General features: G+C 47.6%; 1 protein-coding gene across 5 annotated transcripts; it reads left to right on the forward strand.

The window, feature by feature from the left end:
* Window positions 1-1,893: 1,893 nt before the first annotated feature.
* On the forward strand, window positions 1,894-23,685 carry ELMO3 (engulfment and cell motility 3). 5 transcript variants are annotated; one of them, XM_081871940.1, is made up of 22 exons: window positions 1,894-2,265; window positions 3,167-3,251; window positions 3,483-3,583; window positions 3,784-3,824; window positions 5,397-5,469; window positions 5,587-5,637; window positions 6,633-6,802; window positions 8,647-8,746; window positions 9,650-9,801; window positions 10,283-10,361; window positions 11,396-11,446; window positions 12,067-12,189; window positions 13,124-13,255; window positions 14,162-14,266; window positions 14,828-14,936; window positions 16,242-16,378; window positions 17,216-17,379; window positions 17,883-17,995; window positions 18,200-18,304; window positions 19,400-19,482; window positions 20,175-20,252; window positions 21,210-23,685. In XM_081871940.1, exons 3-22 carry the CDS (start codon window positions 3,506-3,508, stop codon window positions 21,420-21,422), a joined length of 2,157 nt encoding a protein of 718 aa, XP_081728066.1. In that variant the 5' UTR covers window positions 1,894-2,265; window positions 3,167-3,251; window positions 3,483-3,505; the 3' UTR covers window positions 21,423-23,685. The 5 variants fall into 5 exon arrangements, with proteins under 5 accessions (XP_081728066.1, XP_081728067.1, XP_081728068.1 ...); XM_081871941.1 differs by having other exon boundaries at window positions 1,894-2,141; XM_081871942.1 differs by lacking the exon at window positions 1,894-2,265 and having other exon boundaries at window positions 2,630-3,297.
* The last annotated feature ends 1,099 nt before the right edge of the window (window positions 23,686-24,784 follow it).

Consider the following 24,784-nt stretch of genomic DNA (forward strand, 5'->3'; position numbering starts at 1 on the left):
TTCTTCCAATCTTCCTCCGCCGACTCCTCTCCCTGGTCTCGGATTCTGCCGGTCATTTCTGCCAGTCCCATATAGTCGATCATCTTCATCTGCCATTCTTCCAGAGTGGGTAGATCTTGTGTCTTCCAATATTTTGCGATAAGTGTTCTTGCTGCTGTTGTCGCATACATAAAAAAAGTTCTGTTCTTCTTTGGCACCAATTGGCCAACCATGCCCAGGAGAAAGGCCTCTGGCTTCTTCAAGAAGGTATATTTAAATACCTTTTTCCATTTCATTATAGATCATTTCCCAGAAAGCCTTAATCCTTGGGCATGTCCACCAAAGGTGAAAGAATGTACCTTCAGTCTCTTTACATTTCCAACATTTATTATCGTGCAAATGATAAATTTTTGCAAGCTTGACTGGGGTCATGTACCACCTGTAAATCATTTTCATAATATTTTCTCTTAAGGCATTACAGGCCGTAAATTTCAGATCGGTGGTCCGTAACTATTCCCAGTCAGCAAACATAATATTATGTCCAACATCCTGTGCCCATTTAATCATAGCAGACTTCACCGTTTCATCTTGGGTGTTCCATTTCAGCAGCAAGTTATACATCTTTGACAAAATCTTAGTTTTGGGTTCTAACAATTCAGTTTCTAATTTCGATTTTTCCACCTGGAATCCAATTTTCTTGTCCAATTTATAAGCCTCCATTATCTGATAATAATGAAGCCAGTCTCGCACTTTATTTTTTAGTTTCTCAAAACTCTGCAATTTCAATTTGTCTCCTTCTGCACTGTGGCGTTTCTTCTCTCTGCGCTCCTCCCAGCAGCCATTCCTCCTCCGGTCACTGCTATGGATGCACAACCTAACTGATGGTCTCCAGGTGCTGCGGTTGCCTGCATCATGGAGTTGGGGTTGCCAGCCTTCTTGCCACCTTTGCAGACATCTTTGTAACACAGAGTTGATCTGCCAATGGGTCTGGTACCGGGAGCCAGCTCCCCTAGAGCACATCCTTGAGCATTCTGCTATCTTCCGTTCTGTGGACGTGACCAAGCCAGTGTAGACGTCGCTGAGACAAGAGAGTGAACATGCTGGCTACCCAGTGGTGGAACTTATCAAATAGCACCCGGGTCAGCCATGTGGGGTGTGCCCTCGAAGATGGCACGGCCCAGGGGGAGCCCGCTGCAGCAGGGACACATTCATGCGCCCCAGTCCAGGAGAGTGGGTGGCAGCATTGCTGCCTACTCTCCTCTGCCAGAGCTGCTGGTTGATTGCCCACACCGGCAGGGTGTGAGAGGGGACTCTGTGGGGTGTGGGTGTGCCTGGATCATGCCCCACCATGGTGCGCCCAGAGCCACCCCCCCCACGCTACTCCACTGTGACTACCCCAAAGGTACTGTGCATTGCCTTGCTTAGTGGGTTTGGGGACTCTTGCCCTGAGGCTCCTGCCGCCCACAGAGCCTTATCCTGATGGCAGATTGCTGCTCAGGAAAGACCAAACGGTTAGGGAGCATCTTGCTCTGGGTACCGCCCATCCCAAACCATACTGACTTTTAGAAATCCCGGACCACAAAGCCCGGCAGGAGAGGAATCATTGCCACTTAACCACTGATGGAGGCTGGGATTATGGCCACCACCTTTTTGATTTTGCCAAGCCCCGCTCCCCTTTCGACGGCAACCTCTTCACGCCCGCACCCTCGACATGCAAAAATGCGGCACCCTGGAACCTTTTGCTGGAAACGGGGAGAAGCTTCCCCACTTTTACACGAAGCCGGTGCCGCGACGGCATTTGCCGGAGAGGGGCCGGGAAGCGAGGCGTCTGGGGGCCTGAGGATCCGGTGATGGGCTGCGCGCCGCCGGCCGGGGGCGCCCCGGCGTGTTGGACGGGACTGGAGGGATCCGGACTTCCTAGCCCTCCCCAGGGGCGGGGACGCTCGCCTTCCTCCTCCGCACCCGTGGTTGGGGGGGGGGGGAGCCCAGCCACCGCCCCGGAACTACCGAGAGTTGAGCAGGAGGAGGCCGGGCCAGCGCGTTCTGGCGGCGAAGATCGGAAGACGAGGCGGGAGGAGGAGGCGAAGGAGACGGCGAGCGCCCGGACGAGACCTCCTTGGCGCGTCCTCTGGGGACCCCATCAAGGGCACCTGTTTGCAGAGGTGCGCGCCGGTCCCTTGCAGGAACCAGGCTGGGGCTGCTCTCTGCAGGGCGCCTTCTTTTCCCGGAGGAGGCGGGCGGCGTGGTTCATCCGGGCCGCCGTCCCTTTCCACTCTCCCGCGGCGGGTATGTCTCCACCCCTCGTTTGGGGGCGAAGGGAGGCAGCCACAGTTTGGAGGGCAGAGGCTGAAAGCGAAGCAGGGGGGAGGATCCATCGTACCCCCGCAGGGATCGAGGGACGTGGGGGAGAACTGGGGGATCTGCAAGCGGCGGGACGGTGCGAGGGAAGCTTTGCAAAATCCTGCCAGATCAGAGTAGCTGCATGTCGTGTTCAAAGTTCCAGAGAGAGGAATTTTGACTTTGGGACAAAAAGGGTTAAGCGGCTAATTACTGGTTTCCGGAGTCAGGGGTGATTTGGTTCCATTTCGTAATTTATTTCTCCTTATGATATCCGCTCCAAAAAAAGTTATATTTCAGGGATAGCCTGAGAGCTGGGGTATTTTTTTGGAGCTTGAGCAAGTGCAAAGTGCCTTGTGGTTTTACTTCACCATCTTTAAAATGTGGGAAGACAACCTTGCTGTGTTTGGAGGTCCTCTTGTTCATTGGGGAAGGGCCTTAGCTCAATGGTAGAACATCTGCTTTGCATGCAGAAGGTTCCAAGCTCAATCCTTGGCATCTCAGGTGGTACTGGGAGAGATTGCCTGCCTGAAACTCTGGAGAGCTGCTACCAATCAATGTAGACAATACTAAGCTGGATGGACCAAGAGTCCAACTCATTTTTAGGCAGCTCCGTGTTCCTGTTGTGCTCAGTGGATCCCTGGACATCTGCCTCGAAGTTCTGCCCTGGGTGTTATAAACCAGGGGTTGGAAACTTCCTTCAGTCCAAGGGATGCATTTCCTTCCAAGCCACCTTTGGTAGGTAGTGCTACAGGCAAAAGTGGGCGGAGCAATTGATGTGAATTTTTGCCTTTGTGAAGTAGGCTAGTATCTACACCTATTAACCCACCTGTCTCTATCCTCCATCCAGGCAAGCAAGAGCCATTATCAGAGTTCAAGGACGCATTTCAGCCAAGCGCTGGCTCACACACTCAAGGAGGGTGTGAACAAAACGGGTGAGGGTTTGTGGCCTGGGGAGAGTCCCATGGGCCAGACTGAAAGGTGTGGATCTGGGCCTGCAATTCCCCTCCCCTGTTACAAAGCTTTGAGAACCTAGCAGCAAATACGCAAAACGAGCTTCTGGTTCCTAAATGGGCTTCCTCGCTCTCAGTGGCAGGGGATTCCAGAGGATTCCTCTTGTGGCTACTTCTCTAAAGGCCTTCTTAACTCCTGTGTTCTTCTCTCAGGTGGGAGCAGGTGAGGCAGCACCATGCCACCCTCCAAAGATGTTGTGAAAATTGCTGTCCAGATGATGGGCGCCATCCCCCAGCTCATTGAGCTTAATCAGGTGAATGCCTTGCTGCCTTACCATTCTGTGCTTTTTCCTAGGAAGGGGTTCCTGGCTTAACTGTTACCCTAAGTGCTCTACAAAGCAGGACCACGTCCAGGTTGGGATCCTTCTGGGCATATTTTATCTAGAATGGAAATGGTTTTGTTTCTCCTGTGTATGGAATCTGGTCTCCATGTGCCATGTGCTTTTAATTTCAGGCCAAGCCGCTGTCGGCAGTTGTGAAAGAGGTCTGTGACGCGTGAGTAGCCTCTGCTTTCCACCTTCACCTTGAATTAGAGCAGCTTAGAGGGCAAGGAGTGAACTGCCGACTGTTACACAGACCTTTTCCAGCTAGAAAGCCATACTCCATAAATTTCTGCAAAAATCTACCATAGTTTTCTATGAACATGTTGAGCTTTAACTTTGTTTACTCTTTCCAGCTTTATGCATGAGTAATATCTTCAACTCTGTTGTTATACGCCCAAGACTGCATGTATGCACATGCACCACAATTCTGTCTAAGCCCAAAATGTCATGTTGGCTGCAGGATTTGGTTTCCTCAAACTCTGGCTGCAGGCATTCCCTTTTACTTTTAAATAACTTATTGCGCTAGAGATGGTTGCAAAGATATGCCTGAAAGTGTGTTTGTGAACAAAGCCTGGTTAGATGTCTGTTGCTGGAGTGGTAACTGAATAAGATTTTCAGAGTCCAATGATGGAGCTTCTGTGTCCTATGTAAGCAAAACAGAATCTTGTTGCTCCTTAAAGGCTGCCAAACTTATGATGGAGTCAGTTTGGACTCTAGTTTGCAAAACGTATGCCATAATAAATCTGCTAAGGTGCCACAAGACAGATGATTTTTGCTGCCACACAGGGAGTGGTGCTTTACAAAGCTCTTGGGCTTTGTTCATGATTAGCAAAACCAGAATATATGTATAAACATTGCAGAATAAACGGAGCAAAACATATGTTTTACAAAATTGCACAATGAGTTTTCATGTGCATGATTTATGGAAGCTTCAGAATTCAACTGATTTTGGCATAGAATTTAATTCATTTTAGGGCAGTTCACACACAGCCCTAAACACTTCTTAAAAGTGTGAATAAATAGAGGTAGTTTTTTTTCTCTCTTTTAAAGGGCTGTTCTCTGTTTAAAGAAAGCTGAAATGGTTTGAGTATTAGTCTATCAATCTACCTTTTCATTCATTTGCATATAGGTAAAAACAGTACTACCTTCATTGTTAGAGATAGTATGCCTCTGGATGTCAGTGGCTTGGGAATCGTAAGTGAGGAGAGCAGTGGGGCACTCAGGTCCCCTCTTTGGGGCTTCCCATAGGCACCAGGTTGGCCATCGTGAGAACAGGGTGTTGGACCTGATGAGCCCTTGGCCTGACCCAGCAGGGCTCTTCTTATGAAGTCTGAAGCAAGAAGCTTACATTTTTAGGTTTTTAGTGATGCCTGCATTTGTCCTCGGAGGCATCCACTTGGAAGAGTCGTTCCCTCTTCTTTCTGGTGGCTCCTGAAATGGTGATTGACATCTGCATTTTTTAAAAAGTATTTAAATTAAAAAGAATCAGGGACCATTCTTATTGACATTCAAAAAAGCAAACAGTGTTGCTGCTCTTAAAAAAACAAAACAGCTTAGGTCATTCCGCCCCCCCCCCCCCATGTTGAACTGAATACTGTAGAAATTGATCTGCCCATCAGAAGCATTTTGCCTCCTTGTGGGATGGGAATATGTCCTTTAGAGCTGGTCGAATTTGCCTGAGGACATGCAGATGCTTTTGTGATCCCTGCTGTTGTAGAACTCTGACGGGTGGTCTCCAATACAGGTGGAACTTGAATAATTCGGAGCGCTACGCTCTGCAGTATGTGGATGGGCAGCAAGCGTACATCACAGAATCGGTGAGTACATTTGGCTTATATCATTGGTCTTCTTTCCTAGTGGTTGCCCCCTGCTTGATTCTATATTCTGTGCCAAATTTTGATTGTGCAACCATTTTCTTTTCTTGTTTTTGCCAGAATCGCGGGGAGATTAAGAATGGGAGCATTCTGCAACTGACCACCGCTCCGGTAGGCTCAGTTATGCAATTGTTAAGATGAAAAATGTACAATGAGATAACTGTGGTCCCTCAATAACTGTGTCATGCCCACTTTGATGGGCAGCTCTCAGAGGGTTGACCGGGCATCCATGTGGCCCTTGACCAGAAAAGGGTTAACTGCTCCTTTACGCCAACTCTGGTATAAAGAAGGAAGTGCAATACTTCCATCTGTTTCTGATGTTCAGGCTGTGAGTGATGTTGCTTACACAATAACCAAGTGTCACTATCCAGCCACCCACACCCGAGGGAGGTGTCACTTAGATTTGCAGAAGGACCAAAGATCTGTAGGAGGAATAGTTCCAAGCAAGTGGTGAGGGTGGGGACACAGGAAACAGTCTAGTCAGGATTGAGCCCTAGAATGCTGATGGACTGAATTGCTGGTTGGTGGCATATGAGAATGGAAGAGCAAGTGGAAAGGGAAATATAACGGCATACTCTAGAGTAGAGCATGGATGTCTGGCTGGCATCAATAGAAGTGTTTCATGCTTCAACATTTTGTTGCAGTTCTCACTTGTTCTGCGTATCTACTTTTATCTTGCATTATTTTTTAAAGCATTTTTCAGATGTCCCCTCCTTGCCTGAGGTGTGATTTTTACCCTTTCCTAAATCTATTTTGTTCATTTGTTCTATTTAAAAACATTTTTATACTGCCATTATAACAGAAGAAAACTCCTCCCGATGAGATTTAGAATTAAAACATGGTCAGAATGCAATAAAACATTTAAAGGTCAGCAGAAAAGCTCCACAAACATCCAGCCCTAGAAATACCAAAATATAGTATATAATTGCGACAAAAGGCAAAAATATTTGTGGTCCTTGCTATTGTCTTGTTTTTATTGACTTGTGTTCCGTTTTTCGTTCTTCTTCCACACTGAGATGGGGGACCTGGAATGGTGCATGGTATTCCAAATGTGTCTGCTGCTTGGATCTGTCTAAAATTAAAAAGCCAAAACTTCTGCTTGGCAGGACCAAGAGGCAGCAAAGTTACATGGTGGGATTCAAAGCAACAACGTGGATGTGAAGTCTGAGTCTTTGAAGAAGCTGGCGGGCCTCTCCCGAGACGTCGCCTTTGCCCAGGAGTTCATTAGCAGAAATGGCCTCAACCAGCTCTTCCTCATTGTGGAAGAAGATAACAAGTGAGTATCCCAGGTGGGGGAGGAAGCTTCAGAGACCCCCAAACTTCACAGGGGAACATAGGAAGCTGCCTTGTACCAAGTCAGACCATTGGTCCAACTAACTCAGTACTGTCTTCACTGACTGGCAGTGGCTCTCCAGGACCCCTGGGGCCTTCTGCATGCAAAGCAGATGCTGTCACTGAACCAGGACTTCCCCCATGCACTTTGGCTGCAGCTGATGCTTCTTTCTGGCCAACTCTGAGGATCTTTTATGCAGAATACCTTCATAAAGGATTTGCCAGTGTATAACACATGGATGAGGGACCTGTGGTCTTCCAGATTTTCTAGGACTCCAACCCCCATCCATCCTTGAACATTGGCCATGCAGGCTGAGGCTGATAGGAGATGGAATTCTAGGGCCTCAGTTTCCCCATGCCTGTCATATCTCCATTTCTATAGCTAGGCTGAGGGGAATCCTTCTCAGCAGTCGGTGGTTTGGTTTGCAGCTGGCAGGTCTCATGTATTGAGAAGGACTATAACTTGTAACCCAGAAACCTGTAGATAATTTAGCAGCATCCAACTGTGCTTTCAGACTTCTGAAATCCAATTTGCATTTTATAGTCAACTGGGAAGTCCTTTTTTTCAACCCCAAATGTAGCTTGGTGGAGGAGGTGGGGTGGATTTTCATTGGGATCATTGTGTTTGGGGAAGGGTTAAAGTAGCATTCCTTCAACTGTACTCGCAATCGATATTCCCCAACTCCCCACCCAGCTGCAGTTTGGGGTGCTAGAGGAATAAAAGAACAGACCTAGGGAGACGATGCAGTTTGGAAACAGGAAAGATTAAAGCCATAGAGTTCACAGACACAAATGGCTAGAGAACTCTGTACGGGCTGCAGCTAGTCAAGACAGCTGTGTGATAGGCCATCTACACCTGGAGAAGTTATGTCAAAAACAAAAAAGGAAGCCTACCATGGAAAAGATAGGGGGAGCATGTTAGGATTAAGATGTGACACAGGAATCCCCATAAAAAGTGGCTAAAGGCAGTATGTCTATTCCATAGTAACTGCCCATTGCAGAACCAGCCCCCAAGAGCAGACCTGGGTTTTTTCATTCCTCCCGTTGTACAGTGTTCTCCCCCCATTTTCTTTTTTCTCCATGGCCATGTTATCCTTGCAACAACCTTACAAATAACTGCTTTGACAGGGTGTTTTTTTGAAAACACACACAGACGACAACAACAACATCCAAAAATCAAGTGTTATATAAATGTTATGAAATAAATAAATAAAACCTTTGAGGTAGGATAGGTTGAGAAAGAGAAACTATAGTAAGGGGGGGGTGTGGAAAGCAGCAACTGTACAGAGTAGTACTCAGTGAAGTTTTATTCAGAGCAGATCTATTGAAATTAATGGACCTAGTCATGTTTGTTCATTGCACTGCATCTATCCTTAGTAAAACTTGGTTGACTCTCACCCATAAATGCTCCAGAATTAATTAAGTAATTTTTTAATGTTTGAAGTAAATTTTCTTTCCATATTCCATTTGCCAAATTTGGGGTTTCTGGGGGCAGAAGTTGAAGTTTTCTTAACTCTTCACCACCTGCTTGTGGTTTCTGAAGTTCTCCCTTGGCCTTTTCTAGGAATTTGAGCTTATACAGAACTTCCTTCTCGTCACCTCTCGCTCTCCTTCTCTCTCCTTCTCTCCTTTGTCTTCCTTTCTCTTTCTCCCCCTCTCTCTTCCTTTCTAGGTGTCTCTAATGCATCCTTCCTGTCGTTTCTGGGTGTCTCTGTTCCAGCTGCACTTTGGCCCTCCTGGGTGGCCTCTCTGGGACTCTCTTACCCTGTTTGCTGTCTGTTGCTCCAGTATAGGGGAGATTCTAGCCTATGCTCTGAAGGCCTTCGTGGAGCTGATGGAGCACGATTTCGTTTCCTGGGAGACTCTCAGTCCGGCATTCATCAAAAAGGCAAGGTTACCTATCTATTATTGGCACCTCATCTTGTTTTTGCAACCCATTGGAAACAAGCTCAAGGGCTTTTGGCATATCCACACCATACTTTTAAAGCACACCCAACAGACATTTAAAGCACATGACTTCTGCCAAAGAATCCTGGGATCTGTAGTTCCCCACTCACAGAGCTATAACTCACTGTAGTCGAGGTGGCAAGCCAAGGACCTGTGCACACCTGGAGCTGGCTCTGATGTTAAGGACTGAACCTAGGGTGTTCTGCTCTATAGCACCTCTAGGCAAGTCCCCACACAGGATATGTTTCCTTTCTAAAGTGCAGGGGTGGTGCATCCCATTTTCAGTGCAGGGGTGGTGCATCCCATTTTCAGTGCAGGGGTGGTGCATCCCATTTTCCACTTGAGACGAAATGAGAAGTCCTGCCTTGCCCTGCCACTGCACCACTCACACCGAAGCATCCCTTATCTAGGTTGCGTGGCGCAAAGTGGTGGTGATGATGGTGGCAGGTTCTGGAGAGATCTCATGATATTTTGTTGAGATCCCATGAGATCTCACGGGAAGTCAGCGCTGATGCTGCCATTGTTTCTGCCCTGTCAGTGGAGGTGGTGGGGTGCTGCCTTGGGGAGTGGGTTGGCCCTGCTCCAATACATCCTAGGAACTGTGAATCTTCCCAGGATATTCTACCATACAATTTGTGTTTGTTTTAAATTGTGTCAGCTGTCTTGAGTCCTGGTTCTGGAAATAATTGGGATCTAAATAAATAAATAAAACCAATTATCTTCACCCTTGGAAAACTACAGTTTCCAGGATTCAATGGGAGACTCCAGGAAAAACATAGGTGAGGCTGGGGCTTTGGCCCCTCCCAGACTTATGATTCTGTCCATTCCTGTTCCTTGGCTGCAGATCGTGAGCTATGTCAACATAGTCCCGATGGATGCCTCAATCCAGCAGATTTCATTGGCCATCTTGGAGAACATGGTGCCAACCAGCCATTCTCTCTTTGAGCTGGTCAAGCAGCAAGTGACTCTGGATCGTCTCATTGGCCTTTTGCAAGTGTAAGCCCAGAACAAACCACCTCCAATTTAGTTTTCCTCCCTACAGGTGCCATTTTTTTCTTCTATTTCTACTCTTCTCGGTTTTACTGCTCAGGTGTCGGTATAAAAGCATTCTTCCCATCAAGGCCTCCATTGTCCGCTCTCTAAGCACAGCCTTCCCCAACCTAGTTATCCTCCAGATGTTTGGGACTCCCATACAAGCTGCGCTGGCTGGGGCTGATGGGAGTTGGGAATCCAGAACACCTGGAAGGTGCCAGGTTGCCAGAGGCAGCTTTAGGAATCCTGTCCTTGTGTGCCTAGTTAGCAGTATGACAAGCATTCATCTGTAGGTTTTAGTACCTGCGTCTTGCAACTAACTAAACTTTTCGTGCATTCAGCATGAATATACATGGGGGACCTTTGGTACGGCACACAGGGGGTGCGAATGAGATCCAGTCTCCTCCAGCATTTGAAGAATACTAATCTTTTGCTTTTCCTCTAGAACGAACCAGCAGCTGCAGCTGAAAGCCATGGCTCTTCTTATTGCTCTGCTCCTCAATGCCAAAGAGCCCGACAGGAGGGTAAGGGAGATCTGTTGGCCCCAGAAGGGCAAGAGGAGGAGCAGGTAGTCCTTAGCCAGTGGTGTTGGTGTAGGAGATTCACTTCCTGTGAATCCTGGTAGAGCCCCCTCTAGCGGTGGCATCAAATATTGGGGGTGGGGGTGGAAAGGTAACATCCTCATTCCCAGCGTCTCCCAGTCTCTCCCAAGCAGAACTTTAGCCAGTGCACATGTGCTTTCTCCTAGGTTTACAGCTATTGTGGATGTGCTAAATTCTGGACCGTTAGTGGGGAGTGGGGGGTTGGTTAGAGCAGGTGTGACTAACCTTTTGAAACCTAAGAGCCTAATTGAAGATGGTCCACCCCCGCACCCCCCGTGAGGTTTGCATGCCCGTGGTAGGCTTGGCCAAAGTGACCAGTGCTTGCTCACTTATTTGCTCATCTGTGCATGCATACACACAACAAACATGCTACTTTCCATACATACAGTAGATGCACACAGACATTCAGACAGGCAGAGACAGCCCGTTGTTCTTTTGCTGATCAGCAGAGAGTGGGGGGAGGGCGATGTTACCTTCCACATCATTTTACTTCCCTGTGGCATCACTGGTCTTGCAGGAAAGGAGCCTCTCTTAGCCCAGTACGGGTGTTAGATGGAAAAAAGGAGAGGAAAGGGCCTCTTCTCTCTTTGGTGCAGCACTATTTCAAGAAGATCTCCAAGGTTCAGGAAAGAGAGCTCCTCCTTTCCTGAGCCTCTTAGAACCTCTTTGCATTGGTGTCAGGCTGGGAGAGCAAAGAGGTGCCTGGTCTTGGCAGAGGGCTAGCAGGCCATGAGTCACCACCCTTGTCCTGCAGCCTGCTTAGGGCATGCACGGGGAGCTTGTGAATTGACAAGGGTGCCAAGTAATCTGTGGGTGGGGAACTTTGCCACCTGATGCAAGAAATTGGAACTTGGATGCTTGCACAGATGTGCTGGGGACCTGTGCCCATAGCTGAAAGAAAGGTGGGGTGGGAGGTTTGTTTTGGGGCTGACTCCCTGACTCCTTTCTCCTTCCAGGGCATGATGGAGTATCTGGGGAGGAAGAACCTCCGGCAATTTATCCACAAGGTGAAAGCATGCAAGTGGCCTGCGGTGGGGTGTGTGGCATAGATTTCCTCGTCATAAGCATTGTGCTTTCTCACCTGTGTGCCCACTTCTCAGGCACAGGGATGGAGAAGCTTTATTGGCCTGAGGGCTGCAACCTCCCAAGGGCCGCGTGCCAGTGGTGGGCAGAGCCAGAGGCAAAAGTGGGTGGGACAACAAATGGGAATTGTTACCTTTGTACAACAGGCTGCTTTCTATGCACACCCCTCTCTAGCCCCCACCCCAGGCAAGCAAGGGCTTGAAGACATAGTTCAGCCAGATAAGGAGGGTCTGGGCCTGTGATGGTGCAGCTGGGAAAGCCCGGGAGAGTCCTAAGGGCTGGATAGAGAGGCCCCTAGGCCTGAGGATTCCCATCCCCAGTCTTACATTTTGACTGACTAGCCTGATTCTCTGGGTCCTCACTCTAGCTTTCTCCCCTTCTTCTGTGTCTTCTCTTCTGCCCATTTTGCCTTGGTGGATGGTACCCCTTGTCCCCACTGAGCTCTGCTGTGAGGAGTTGGAATATCGCATCAGGGGATAAGGGGTGGGGGTTGGAGGGAGGGAAGGATGACAATGCAGGTGACTCTGCTGTTCTCTGTCCTTAGAACATCATCCATGCCTCTGAGCCCATTGGGGATGAGATGGCCCACTACCTCTATGTGCTGCAGTCTCTCACGCTGAACCTCCTGGAGCAGAAGATGAGGACCCCTATGGACCCCTATTTACAGGTCTGCTCCCTTTTCCTCATTTTCGTGGCTTGCCTCTCAACTTCATTGTATTGCCCCAAAGTTTGATGGCCTAGGATCATTGATCCCAGATTGCTGCAATCATCTGGAGAAGCCCTCCTGACTGGTCCCACAGTTACCTCGTATTTAGTTTAGTTTTCCATGCCTTTTAGCTTAGCAACCCCAGAACCTTGGAACACTCTTCCTGTTGAAATCTGTCAGTTCTGATATTTTGTTGCGTGCTGAAAACATGCTTGTTGTGCAAACCTGGATCAGCATCCAGCACCTTCCCACTAGTCACCTCCCCCATGCCCACCCCAGATTGGAAATTTGTGGAAAAAGGAAAAACTGTTCCACAGCAGAACTACAGTGGTGCCTCGCAAGACGAAATTAATCCGTTCCGTGAGGCTCTTCGTCTAGTGGTTTTTTCGTCTTGCGAAGCAAGCCCATTGACAGCTTAGCGGTTTAGCGGCTTTTAGCGGATCAGCTGATAAGCGGCTTATCAGCGGATCGGCTTAGGGAAAGGGGGGGAAACCCGCAGGAACTCACAAGACATTTTGTCTTGCGAAACAAGCCCATAGGGAAATTTGTTTTGCGAAGCGCCTCCAAAGCGGAAAACCCTTTCGTCTAGCGGGTTTTCCGTCTTGCGAGGCGTTCGTCTTGCGGGGCACCACTGTACACCTTCATTGTCGCATAAACAGTTCAACTCTCAATGGAGTGGAGTTTTAGCACCTTGTAAATAAGCCCCACAGAAATTGTAACCCTTTTGGGGGCTGGCTGAGAAGGGGTGGAGAGCTCCGTTCTCCTGTATGCCTCTGTCACCTTGCCACCTATGCCTGCCAGGCCAGTGTTTAAATGCAAGCTTGCAGAAGGTGCCAGGCTCATTCCCCAGCCTCTCCAGCTCATAAGGCAAACCCTGCTGATATTCTCTGTGCAGGATCAGAGGGAGCTCCTCCAGTCCCTGCGACATGCGGCCTTTGTCTCCGAGAACGAATCCTATGCCAGCAGCTCTAACACCGAGCGCCGGCACTCCCTTTGTGCCAAAGAGTTCCGGAAGCTGGGCTTTGTGGTAAGTTCCTCATAGACTGGAGTGGAGGACCCTTTTCAGCTCAAGGGTTGCATTCCCTCATGGGGAACCTTATGGGGGCCACATGCCAGGGGTTGATGGGGCCAGGGGCAAATATGTATGGGGAGCAGCAGCTGTGGCTCTTACTTCAGGACAGCTGACTACACGCCAGCTTTGCAGAAATCAGAGGTTTCTAGACACTCCTTTGAGGCAAGCAGGAGGCATTGTCACAGTTCAGAAACACATTTCACCTTGGCAAAAGGGCTCAAGGAGGGCCAGGGAAGGGCTGTGGCTTGAGTGATGTGTGACAGTTCAGATGTCCTGTCAGAGAGGCCCAGAGGGTCACATTGGGCCTCGATGCCCAGTATAGATTATATGAGAGCAAGAAGAGAGCACAGCAAGTATTCAAAGTATTCAAAGTACCCACAGGGCAAGTTTTGTTGAGAGGGTGGCATCGCCTGTGTCGGCACCTAACAGCTGCCAGGGTTCCAGAACCAAAGCAGGGCCCACCGTTGACCCAGCAAGCCAGTCAAAGAGACCAAATTTCATGTCTTTGTCAGACTCTTCAGACACCTTCTTGGTTTCCACCTTGGCTGGGACTGCTGACACCTGCATTGCCCTCCTGCTTTTATAAATATTTGGCCCAGCTCTTCAGACAACCCTGGGCAGCTGGGTCGTGCTGGCATTTTATGTTCTGCCATGGTGGCTAGGCCCAGCCAGACTTGTAGTACTGCTACTCATCCCTAAGTCAGCTTGTCAGGGCCTGGCAGTGAAGGAGAGCTCTCTGCCCCTCAGCATTTTGAGACACTACCTCTTTATTGTGTCTTTTGTGTTGTTTTGTGTGTGTCTCCTCCCCTCCCTCACCAGTCTAAGCAGCCCTAATATTGCTGTTATGTCTTTCTTTTTCAGAATAACACTAACCCTGCCCTGGATTTGCAGCGCAGCCCTCCAGGGCTCCTTGCTCTAGACAGCATGGTCTATTTCTCCAGACACTTCCCAAGTGCCTACAGCAGGGTAATGGAAGAGCTTGTTTGCTTTGTGACGCTGGTCCTTTCCTCACCCCCCCCCCCCCCGCTCTTAACTTATAGCAGAACTTCAGGAATCAGTAGCAGCCATGTGCTTGGGATGGGGCTGGCTCCAGGTTTGAGATGCCCCCACCCTGGGCAGAGTGTCCCTCTGGTGGGCTTTCCTCTGTGATGGGGAATAAATCTGATTTGGTTCAGAACTTAACAGAAACCTACCTGATTTGGACTTTCTAAAACAATAGGCAAACTGAAGCACAACTATCCTTCCAAATTTGCACTTCTCTGAATTTCATGACACTGTTCTCCAACCAGTCTCAAAAGCAAGCTCAAGGAGGCAGTATTATATATTATTATATATTATTATATTATATTATATTATATTATATTATATTATATTATATTATATTATATTATATTATATTATATTATATTATATTATATTATATTATATTATATTATATTATTATATTTATAATACTGCCTCCCTGAGCTTGCTTTTGAGACTCTTGCAGGCCTGAGGAGGTTGTGACATTCTCCCTTTTCCTCTCAGTTCATTCTTGAGAACAGCAGCCGAGAAGATAAACACGAGTGCCCATTTGCCCGGGGTAGCATCCAGCTCTGCTTCATGCTCTGTGAGATCCTTCACGTGGGGGAGCCTTGTGAGTATTAGTACTTCCCTTCTCTCTCTGAACCCAGGATGCCTTGCGACTCTGGTCCCTCTGCCGGCATTCACACACTGCCATTGAGGCCTTCTTTATGAGCCGGCAGGGCTGGCAGTAAGGTTTCTTTCTCCCAGTTCCAGTGCATTCACAGCTTTTCATAGGAAAATGTTTCTCCACTGCTGTAGGACTGGTACCATAGACAGGAGGTAAATTGGCGTCTACGTGCAGTATTTGGAGCATTTTGTGGCAAATTGGCAAGGCTTTCTGATTCACAGTTGTCTAACAGCCCTTTACAAAGTGCTTTCTCTTCCTAAACTAGATTGCTGAAAAAGAATATGGTGTGGGAAAAAGGAGTGGATTTGTGTGGAAGGATGTGTGAGTGTGGTTCTGGTTCTGGTCACATATTTCTGGACTTGGAGGTGTGTCCTGTTCCTTAGTTCTTAACCTATGTCCACCAACCTGAGACAATATTTTGCCCTGGTTCTGGTTGGTGGATCCTAGAGTTACAGTAAAAAAGCAAAGTAGATCCCACAAGTCTAAAGTCTGCCATACCCCCACCCCTTCCAGCTGTGGAAGAGCTGAGAAGGAAACAACAAAAGGAACGGTCAAGGCCTAAAAAATGGGAGGGGGGGACTAAGTTGCATAGCTGTAACCAACCAGTCCCCCTGGATGGAAAAAGGATTTATAGTGGTGTCCAGCTGTAGAGGATGAACGTAGGCATTTAAAAATATGGTGCTCTGGGAAGACAGAGGGAGCTCTCCTCCCCCACCCCCCACAGCCCTTAGGGAAGCAGTGAGGAACTTCTGGCCTTTGTCAGACTCCAGCTCCTATCATCCCTGACCATTGGGCCACACTGGTGAGGGCTGATGGGAATTGGAGTTCAGGCTGTCCACCCATGCTTTAGGACAGAGCTTTCCAAACTGTGTGTCGCAACATGTGTGTCAGCTGCAGTGTGTGTGTGTGTGTGTGTGTGTCATGCAAATGCTCCCTGTGCTCCTTCCAGGGCTGGAAAGGGGTTAGTTCAATCTCCAGTTTGTTAGTAAAACTGAATTGCTTTGTCACGAAATGATGCATGGTCTAAAAAGTGTGTCACCAACAAGAAGAGTTTGGAAAGCTCTGCTTTAGGACATTCACATCTTGTTCTGCGAGACTTCTGAGAGAAATGGGAAGGTGGTATTATGGGGAGAGAAGCTCTCCATGGAAGTTCTTGGGTGGTTATCAAATTTGGAGGAGCAGAAAGGAGAGAGGAGGAGATGATTTAAAAAAAACAGACCCAGGGATTGTGTTTCTCTTTTACGACAGGCTCTGAGACAGCCCAGGCCTTCTACCCCATGTTTTTCGGCCAAGAAAGCTTTTTTGAGGAACTCTTCTGCATCTGCATCCAGCTGTTGAACAAGACCTGGAAGGAGATGCGTGCGACACAGGAAGACTTTGACAAGGTGAGGCCTAGCAGCAGGGACTTTGGGGCACAGGCTCAGGATGCAAATGTGCTTGTGCTAATTGATATGTATAGGTGAATTTTATTCTCCCATGTACCCCTTTTATCTTTCTCACAACAACTCTATGAGGCAAGTTAGGTTGATAGAGAGAGACTGACTTGCTGTCACCCAATAAGCTTCACCGTCAGTCCCACGCATACCCATTGGCATCGTATGACAAGATGAAAACCAAAACTAATTGAACTAGAATACCATTTTTAAAAATCTTACATAAAATCCAGTAATTGACCAAACAACAACAACAAAAATGAATTCGTATATGCTGCTCTACCAGATACATACCTAAATTTTAAAATCCCATTAAACAAATTTCCAGTTTTAGTTTTCGTAGGTGACTGTTAACCAGGACAAAATATTGGTCTTGAGCTATTGGATACTGAATTGAAATACTCCATCCTGTGCTGTGCTTACATGGAGGCCAGAGAGGGGCTGGCTTCCTTATCTATAGTTTTTAGATGGCTACTATTCATTTATTTCAATTGGTATGCTGCTTTTCCACATAAAAGTGCCAAAAGCCGCTCACAATGCCACAGCGGTCGTGCACATTGATACATTTGGCATGATTTTTGTCGCAAACTAGATGGGAGTCGGGGAACAAAAGTGTGTCTTGATTCTGTTTACGTCTCCCCCAGCCTTTCTTTTGTAATTTGAGCACTTGCTGTATGAACATGCTTGAGGGGGCTTTCAAGAGTTTAGGGGAGAGAGGAATTTGGTGGTGATTGGGATAGGGCATCATATCCATTTGCTTGCCCATTGCATGAATCTCTGGCCCTGCAGGTGATGCAGGTGGTTCGGGAGCAGATCACCAGAATCCTCACCCTAAGGCCTACTTCGCTGGAGCTCTTCAAGAGTCGAGTGAATAGCCTAAACTACAGCGAGATCCTGCGTCTTCGGCAGACGGAGCGGATGCACCAGGAGGAGATCCTAGCTGCGCCCGTCCTGTGAGTAAGGAGGCTTTGCTATATGTTTGTGCCTTGTATCAATACTTTTAGTATATCTGGTGCCTGAAGAGATACCTCAAGGTATCAATCCCTGCTCTAGATTTGGATTTCCTGCTCAAGAGGGATGTTGGACCTTATGGCTTACAGGCTTTGTGATTCTAATTCTTACAGCCCTAAATCAAAGGGTGGAGAAACTGTGACTCCCCAGATGTTGTGGACCACAATTCCCACCATCCTTAACCATTGGCTGTGCTAGTAGGGGCTGATGGTAGTTGTAGTCCAACAACTCTAGGGGAAGGGCCATAGCTCAATGGGAGAGATCTGCTTTGCTTGCAGTTCAGTGCTGGAACAGAATGGGAGGATGTTCTGCTCTCTGGGAATACCTGAACAGAGAGAATGTTCTCATTCCGGCAGTAGGGATGAGGCTGGAGGACTGTTGAAAGGTCATGGGGCCTTGTGATATTAGGCAGTGTTACTCTTTCCTCCACTGTGCTTTGCCCCAGGGAATTGAGAGAGCGCCTGAAACCTGAGCTTCTCAAGCTGATCCAACAGCAGAGACTCCTCCACCTCTGCGAAGGGACGCTCTTCCGCAAAATTAGCAGCCGGCGGAGACAGGGTAAGTGGCTGGAGGCCATGTTCTCCACTGAGGGATTGCAAGGGCAGCTGGAGCTTGCATGTCTTGGGCTTCTGATGGGAGAGGAGTCTACTAGGAAACAAGTGAGTCAGGAAGTTGGAAGGCAAGGAGCTCATACTGGATCTACTGCAGGAAGGGCTCTTGTAGCCATAATCTCCATGCTGTGACTTGTTTTCTCTTTGCTAGATAAGCTCTGGTTCTGCCGCCTTTCTCCCAACCACAAATTTCTGCATTATGGAGATGTTGAAGAGGGCATAGAAAGTCTGCCACTTGAGAGCCTGCCAGAGAAAGGTATGCGGACCTGTCCCTTGTGTCGCATCTGACCTTCAATATTCCTGCTCCCACTATGGCTTCTGAGGCTGCTTTGCTTCCTCTGTTGTGCTACTCACAAGACCAAAGGTGGGAAGCCACCAAAGCAAGAATGAGAACCGAGAATCCCTAAAGTGGGTATCTCAGAAATATGAGGCCACCACTGAAAAGACCCTCCCTCCCTCCCTCCCTCCCTCCCTCCCTCCCTCCCTCCCTCCCTTTCTTTCTTTCTTTCTTTCTTTCTTTCTTTTATATCCTGCTCTTGCTACCAAAGGGCAGCAAACATGAAGAGATAAAAACATCATAAAAACAATTCCAATACAGATGCAGGCTAGGAAACATCTCAACTTAAAAGCCTTGTTGAGCGAGGTCTTCAGTAGATTCCTGTCTAATATTCAAAGGGGGGAGGGATTCCAAAGGGCAGGTGATACAACACTAAAGGTCCGATTCCTATATTGTGTGGAATAGACTCCCTGATCAGATGGCAACTGCAGGAGGACCTCACCTGCAGAGCACAGTGCTCAATTGAGTATATAAGGGCTGAGATGATAGTTCGTTTATCTGAAAGTGCCCATCAACCCAATACATCTTGATGGTGGGCCCATACGCAGGGTCTCATCAAGGTTGATCTTAAAGGAGTATATAAAAGCAGCCCTCCTGGAGGTGGAAGGAGAGGCTGCCACCCTCCCAGAGGAGGAACAAGTCTTCCCTTGGGGCATCTGGTCAAGGACATCCTGCCAAGATCCATCTAGTCAAGCATCCTCCCCATGCGCTCATCCAAGTGCTTGCAAACCAGGGGTGGGGGACCTGTGGCTCTCCAAATGTTGCTGGACTCCAGTTCCTATCATTCCTGACCACTGGCCATGCTGGCTGGAGCTGATGGGAATTGGAGTCCGACGACGACTGGAGCACCACCACTGCTGCACCCCTGGCTTGAAGAAACTCATGTGGGAGGGTTTGGATTGAGCACATTCTTATCCCTGCTCCCGAATCCTGTGGTTCTCCTGGTTTGAGCTCTGCACATCTGTCTTTGTTGCCTGGTGGTGTATTAATCTGTGCGTGCTTCTTTGCCCAAAGTTCCTGTGGCAGATATGAAAGCATTGCTTACTGGCCGGGAATGCCCACAAACCAAGGAGAAGAGCTCTGGCAAACAGAACAAGGTCAGTTTGCATCCTGTTCTTCTTTTCCTCTCACATATATAAATAGGGGGATTGTGCACATGTATGCAAGCTACCTCCTCCCCCCTACTGTTACTTAAGTCCTGCTGGATCAGGCCAGTGGGCCATTTAGTCCAGCATCCTGTTCTCAGTGGCCAGCCAGATGCCTGTGGCAAACCCACAAGCAGGACCTGAACAGAAAAGCATCAGTGCTCCACCAGCTTCATTCACCAGCTTCATTTAGCATTAAATACTCATATTGATTTTTTAATGGAGTTCAAATTGTAATATAATAAAATACAATAAAATAAAACACAATAAAATAAAAAAGCAGTAACAATACATTGAAAAAGCATACAGCATCTAGCATAGTGCATTAAAGTTGCTACACTAGGCAGAAAAATGGCCCAAGACCCTCAGAAATTTTCAAGTGGCCTATGGGTTTCTGATGGTTTTCAAATTGTTTTGAAATGTTTTAAAGTTGTTTTTATTTTAACTTTTAAAACTGCATTGTGTTAACTTTTTGAAGTTTGATGTCTGTCTTGTTGTCTTGGGCTCCTTTGGTTGGAAAGCCAGAATAGAAATTTAGTAAGTAAGTAATTCTGCTGAGTGGGGACCTGGACTTCTGCCCCAAGGTCTGATGGAACTGCATCACTGAAAACGCCTGGCATCTCTTCTCACTTTCCTCCCTGCAGGATCTCCTAGATCTTGCCTTTTCCATCAGCTATGATGTTGGGGAACATTTGAATTTCATTGCTCCTACGCGCTATGAGGTGAGTAGCTACGTGCTGCAGAGGCTCTCCTATATCTTAACAGAATTGGGTTTTTGTCTCTCTCTGCAATAGAGCAGGGTTCAAGTGGAACCTGCAAGAACATGCTGAAGAATGAAGTGCTCTTGTTCACAGTTCCCCTCAGCCATGCTCTATGCATGGCTCTATCCTCTCCATGATAACCAGACAGCATTTTGTAGCTGCGTAGCATCCTCAAAGGAACATAGGAAGTTGCCTTGGACTGGGCCATCTAGCTTATTATTGCTGTCTACTGACTGGCACTGGCTCTCCTGGATTTCAGGCAGCACCTTCTCCTAGCCTTACCTGGAGATGCTAGGGACTGAACCGAGGACCTTCTGCGTGCAAGGCGATGCTGTACCACTGAGCTAGGACCCTTCTCCCCTTAAGTGGCTACTCAGTCCTCCTCAGGCTGTTTGGGGGTTTCTCTCCACTGTGTACTCATGCAAACTTTGGGGATTCCCCCATGCCTGCTGCAAGGAGGGTGTTGTTTTGGCTACAAAAGCAATGGCAGGCACACCTGAACAATTGAAAAGAGAGGGAATGCTTAGGCGCAGAGAAGGGACAGCAGTAGTTCTCTAGCAGTCAGACCCAGCACGAATTCTGAAGTGGTCTCCGGTGTGTTAAACATATCCGTTAACTCAGTGGGTTGTATCCAGCTAAGCTTTACTCAGAGTATGCCCATTAAAGTGAATGAACCTAAGCCAGTCATACCCATGGGCTTACTCTGAGAAGGGCTAGCATTGGCTATAACCCTCTGATCCTTGCTTTGCCCCTTTGCGGCAAGGCGAAAATAGCACAGGGAGACTATTAGTGCTCTGCTGGATCACACCAGCTTCCTGTCAGAAAGTGCTTGTGTGAACCCCTCCTTCAGCGCACAGGCTGGAGCTTAGGAGTTAATGGATGATGGGACGAGCAAACCCCCTTTTCCTTGTTCTTCAGTTCTGCTTATGGACCGATGGGTTGAACGTGCTCCTGGGCCGAGAGATGGCGAGCGAGCGGACGCAGAGTGACCTGGACATCTTGCTGTCTATGGAGCTCAAACTGCGGTTGCTGGACCTGGAGAACATCCCCATCCCAGATGCTCCACCAGCCATCCCAAAGCCCCCCAGCAACTTAAACTTCTGCTATGATTTCACCCATATAGAACAGTAAAGGCTACCTCTTTCTAGCCTGCTCTGCTTCTCATATCCGCTGGCTCATTTTGGATGATCCTCCAAACCAGATCAGGAACACGCTGCAGATTTTCCCTCCCCCCAACCCCTGCTTAGGTACCAGTTCACTTCCCCATGTCATGTTTGCTGTAACCATTGTTTCCCATGATGCTGAAACTGAAAAAAACACACACTAAGCTTAGTGCTAGCTGGTAAGTCACGTTTGAGTGACACTTTGAAATAATTTTGTTTGGAGTGTAGTGCTGACCCACAGATTGCCTTATTCAGTTATCATAGCAAACCAAATTGCAATGAATCAACATTATCACAAGCAAGGGAGAAAGAGTGTGCCAGTCTGCGGCATGTTCTCAATCCTCCAAACTAAGCCCATGTATCTAGAATCTTAATTCTGAGTTCAAAAAACCCAAGACACATTTGCAGATATATATGTATGTATATAAACCTGACCTAACTTGCTTTCTTCCAGCTACAGCATTTGAGACCTCTCAGAATTTTGAATAATTTCCTCCAGGTTGTTTTGCCAGGGACTTGGGAACGTATTGGAGGACAAAACAGGTCTTAAAGATCGAAAACTGAACACTATGAAAGGGAAACGGAGATGAGCCACTGATTCCTACCCACGGGGCTCTCTTGTATTTATAGCCAACACCTGCAACAATGAGTGCTAGAAAGTTGCTTTAAAAGAAAGAAGAGAGAGGCTTGCCTTCTGTGGATCCTGGGTTGTATTTTTAGATACCCTATTTTAGACTTTCCCATGTGATGATAATCCACCGCACAGAGACGTTGATTCTGTCAGCAAAACTGCTGCTTTACCAATGGATTGTATTTCACATTTAGCCTTGCTATACAGTGAGGTTGCCTCAGTTATGCAGGTGACCTATATTATGCAAAATTAAAGGAGTTGGGGAAACATGGTCGGGGAGGGGGGGACAGAGTCCTCCCCTCCCTCGCTTTTCTGAGGAATACATAAATAGATCTCCCACCTTAGAAACTTTGACTCCTTCCACAGAGAGAGTGGCAATGCCACCTCTTTCCTAGTTCTGTTTAGCTAAATACTGCCTATGAGATCTCTCTTTGCCGCATTTTGAAAGGCAGAAACAAGCACTTTACAAAACTGGCTCCCTTGCTCTATGAGAACAGCATCAGGTATGTTTTGTCACCTGCCTGAGCAACAAGAGAGCTGTGACAGGGTGAGGCACTCTGCCTAAAACTGTAGCATAACTATCTTTTCAGGGACCTTTTCCCCATAGCTGTAGCAAGGGAGGAACATATGGAGAGAGGTGTTTCTTCTTTCTTTATCCCCTCTTTCCAGAATGCTTCCTTTCTTCATAGGCTGCTGAATCAGTGCCTACTTCAGAGAAAAGCTCTTAAAATGCATCCAAAGTTTTCTTGAAAATATTTTCAGGATGTGACATGGTACTTGTTAAGCCAGGGGTGTGTGTGTATCTGTTGCTTTTGAACTATCTCCCTCAATTATGCACTGACAAAAGATGGATTCAATGGCCAATGTCAATCATGCAAATTAAGCAGCTTTAAGTAACTTCTTATTTTGCACTTCTTACCATTCCACATACTTTTTTCTTTCTTTTTCTTTTGCTAGCCTCCCAGTGGCGGTGGGATAAAGGGAGATGGGAGATACCTATGCAGACACTAAAGTCCCATGTGGGGGGGAGGGAATTTTGGCCCTCCAGATGTTGCTGAACTACATCTCCCATGAGCCCCAGCATTCATCGCCAATGGCAGGGATGATGGGACATTGTAGTTCAGAAACATGTGGAGAGCCAAAGTTTCCCCACAGGTTGGCTAAGGCCAGGAAGCTGACACTCAGGTGGCATTCCCATGGGCAGCCGATTCCTTTGTTCTTCTGTTAAGTCATTTTGTAAGTAAATGTGAATTTGATTTTCTTGTGAAATTTTCTAGATGTAACACACACACACATACACATATATATGTATTTTCACAGCACTATGCCTCTTTAGAAACACTGAGTCCAATTGCACTGGAGCGGCTATTTCCTAGCCTCCTACCCCCTTGCCTGTCTGTGTTATTCATCAATCTTGCAGCACTGTAGCTGCCCACTATCATAGGAAACATTTCCACCTTCAGTATCTCCTGTAAAGGACTTCCTAGACTCCTTGAATTCCTTCCTGCTCAGGTGCTTCTACTGTAACATGTTCACTGTGGTACTGCCTCTGGCACAGAGGCCTTAATATTATTATTAATAATAAAGGGAATTAACTTTATGGAGTTTTTTTGGTAACTGCTGTGAGTGGTTGAAGCTTTGCGATGACTGTGCACAAACCAGAGGAATCTGTTTCCCTGCTTGCCATTGTGAAAGCAGGTGGTTCCTCTTGATGTGTGATGCTTTGGAGGTCGTGACTGGGATTAAAAAAAGCCTAGTGAACGGATGGCCCAACCTGTGGCCCTCATGTTGTTGGACTCCAGCTCCCATCAGCCCCACCTATTATGGCGCATGGTGAGGGATTATGAGACCTGTAGTCCAGCAACATCTAGAGGACCATAGATTCCCTGTCTCCCTTTTAAAACAAGTGAGCTGCACTCTTCAGGCCACACTAGCAGCTGCTTTTTTGAAGTACTCTGCAGAGGAGCCCCTACATGAGAAGCCTAATGGCGTACGTGGAAGTAAGTGAACATTATGCAGCTGCCTTACGGTTGTGGGTTCTCATCAGGCCTGGTATCAGTATGGTGGCATCCCTGGGCAGCAGCCACAGCCCAGCAGGGCTCTAACTGGGATGAGCCCTGAGCGTGACTTAGCTTTCTCTGGTTTGGGGCTCACAGTCTCTGAAGCTCAAAATAGGAGGGCTCAGCCCTGAAAGGACACTGCAGCCATGGCGGTCTGCACGAAAGAATGAAGTGGTTTTCAAGAGGTCAGAGGGCCTAGATTTAAATCTTTCAAAAATAGGTTATTCAACACTTGCACATGTGTAGAACAAAGAACAGCTTTGCTCGCTGTGGAGGTGCAGGAAATGTCTTGTGGGCAAGGTTTGTGTGACTGTATCGCAGAACATTGTCACACAACGCTTAGCTGGAGGTGCAACCTATTAAAAGGAGCACCCAATAGGTTTTAGAGTCCTGATTGGAACCCAGTGCCATTATAGTTCCTAAACTGTGTGCTGGCAATGGAGATTGATTCATTAGAGCAAATGACCCACCAAACTAAGTTTGACCTCTGTGAGCCCCTGCCTGCCTGCCTTCCTACCTGCAATCAGTCCAGGGGGTGGCACTGTCTTGGCAGCTTCTTCCTTCTCCGTCTCAGTCAAGGAGGGCAAGTCAAAGGTTTACAGGCTGCCGTCTCCATTCATTTAAAATCCAAAGTATGTC

This window comes from Podarcis erhardii, assembly GCF_964252035.2.
Source record: "Podarcis erhardii genome assembly, chromosome: 7".
NCBI lineage: Eukaryota > Metazoa > Chordata > Lepidosauria > Squamata > Lacertidae > Podarcis > Podarcis erhardii.

Coding starts and splice junctions, on each gene's coding strand:
- ELMO3 (XM_081871940.1), top strand. CDS start 3,506: ATGCCACCCTCCAAAGATGTTGTGAAAATTGCTGTCCAGATGATGGGC. Junction 5,638..6,632: donor TGCAACTGACCACCGCTCCG/GTAGGCTCAGTT, acceptor TCTGCTTGGCAG/GACCAAGAGGCAGCAAAGTT. Junction 14,937..16,241: donor CCTTCACGTGGGGGAGCCTT/GTGAGTATTAGT, acceptor CTTTTACGACAG/GCTCTGAGACAGCCCAGGCC.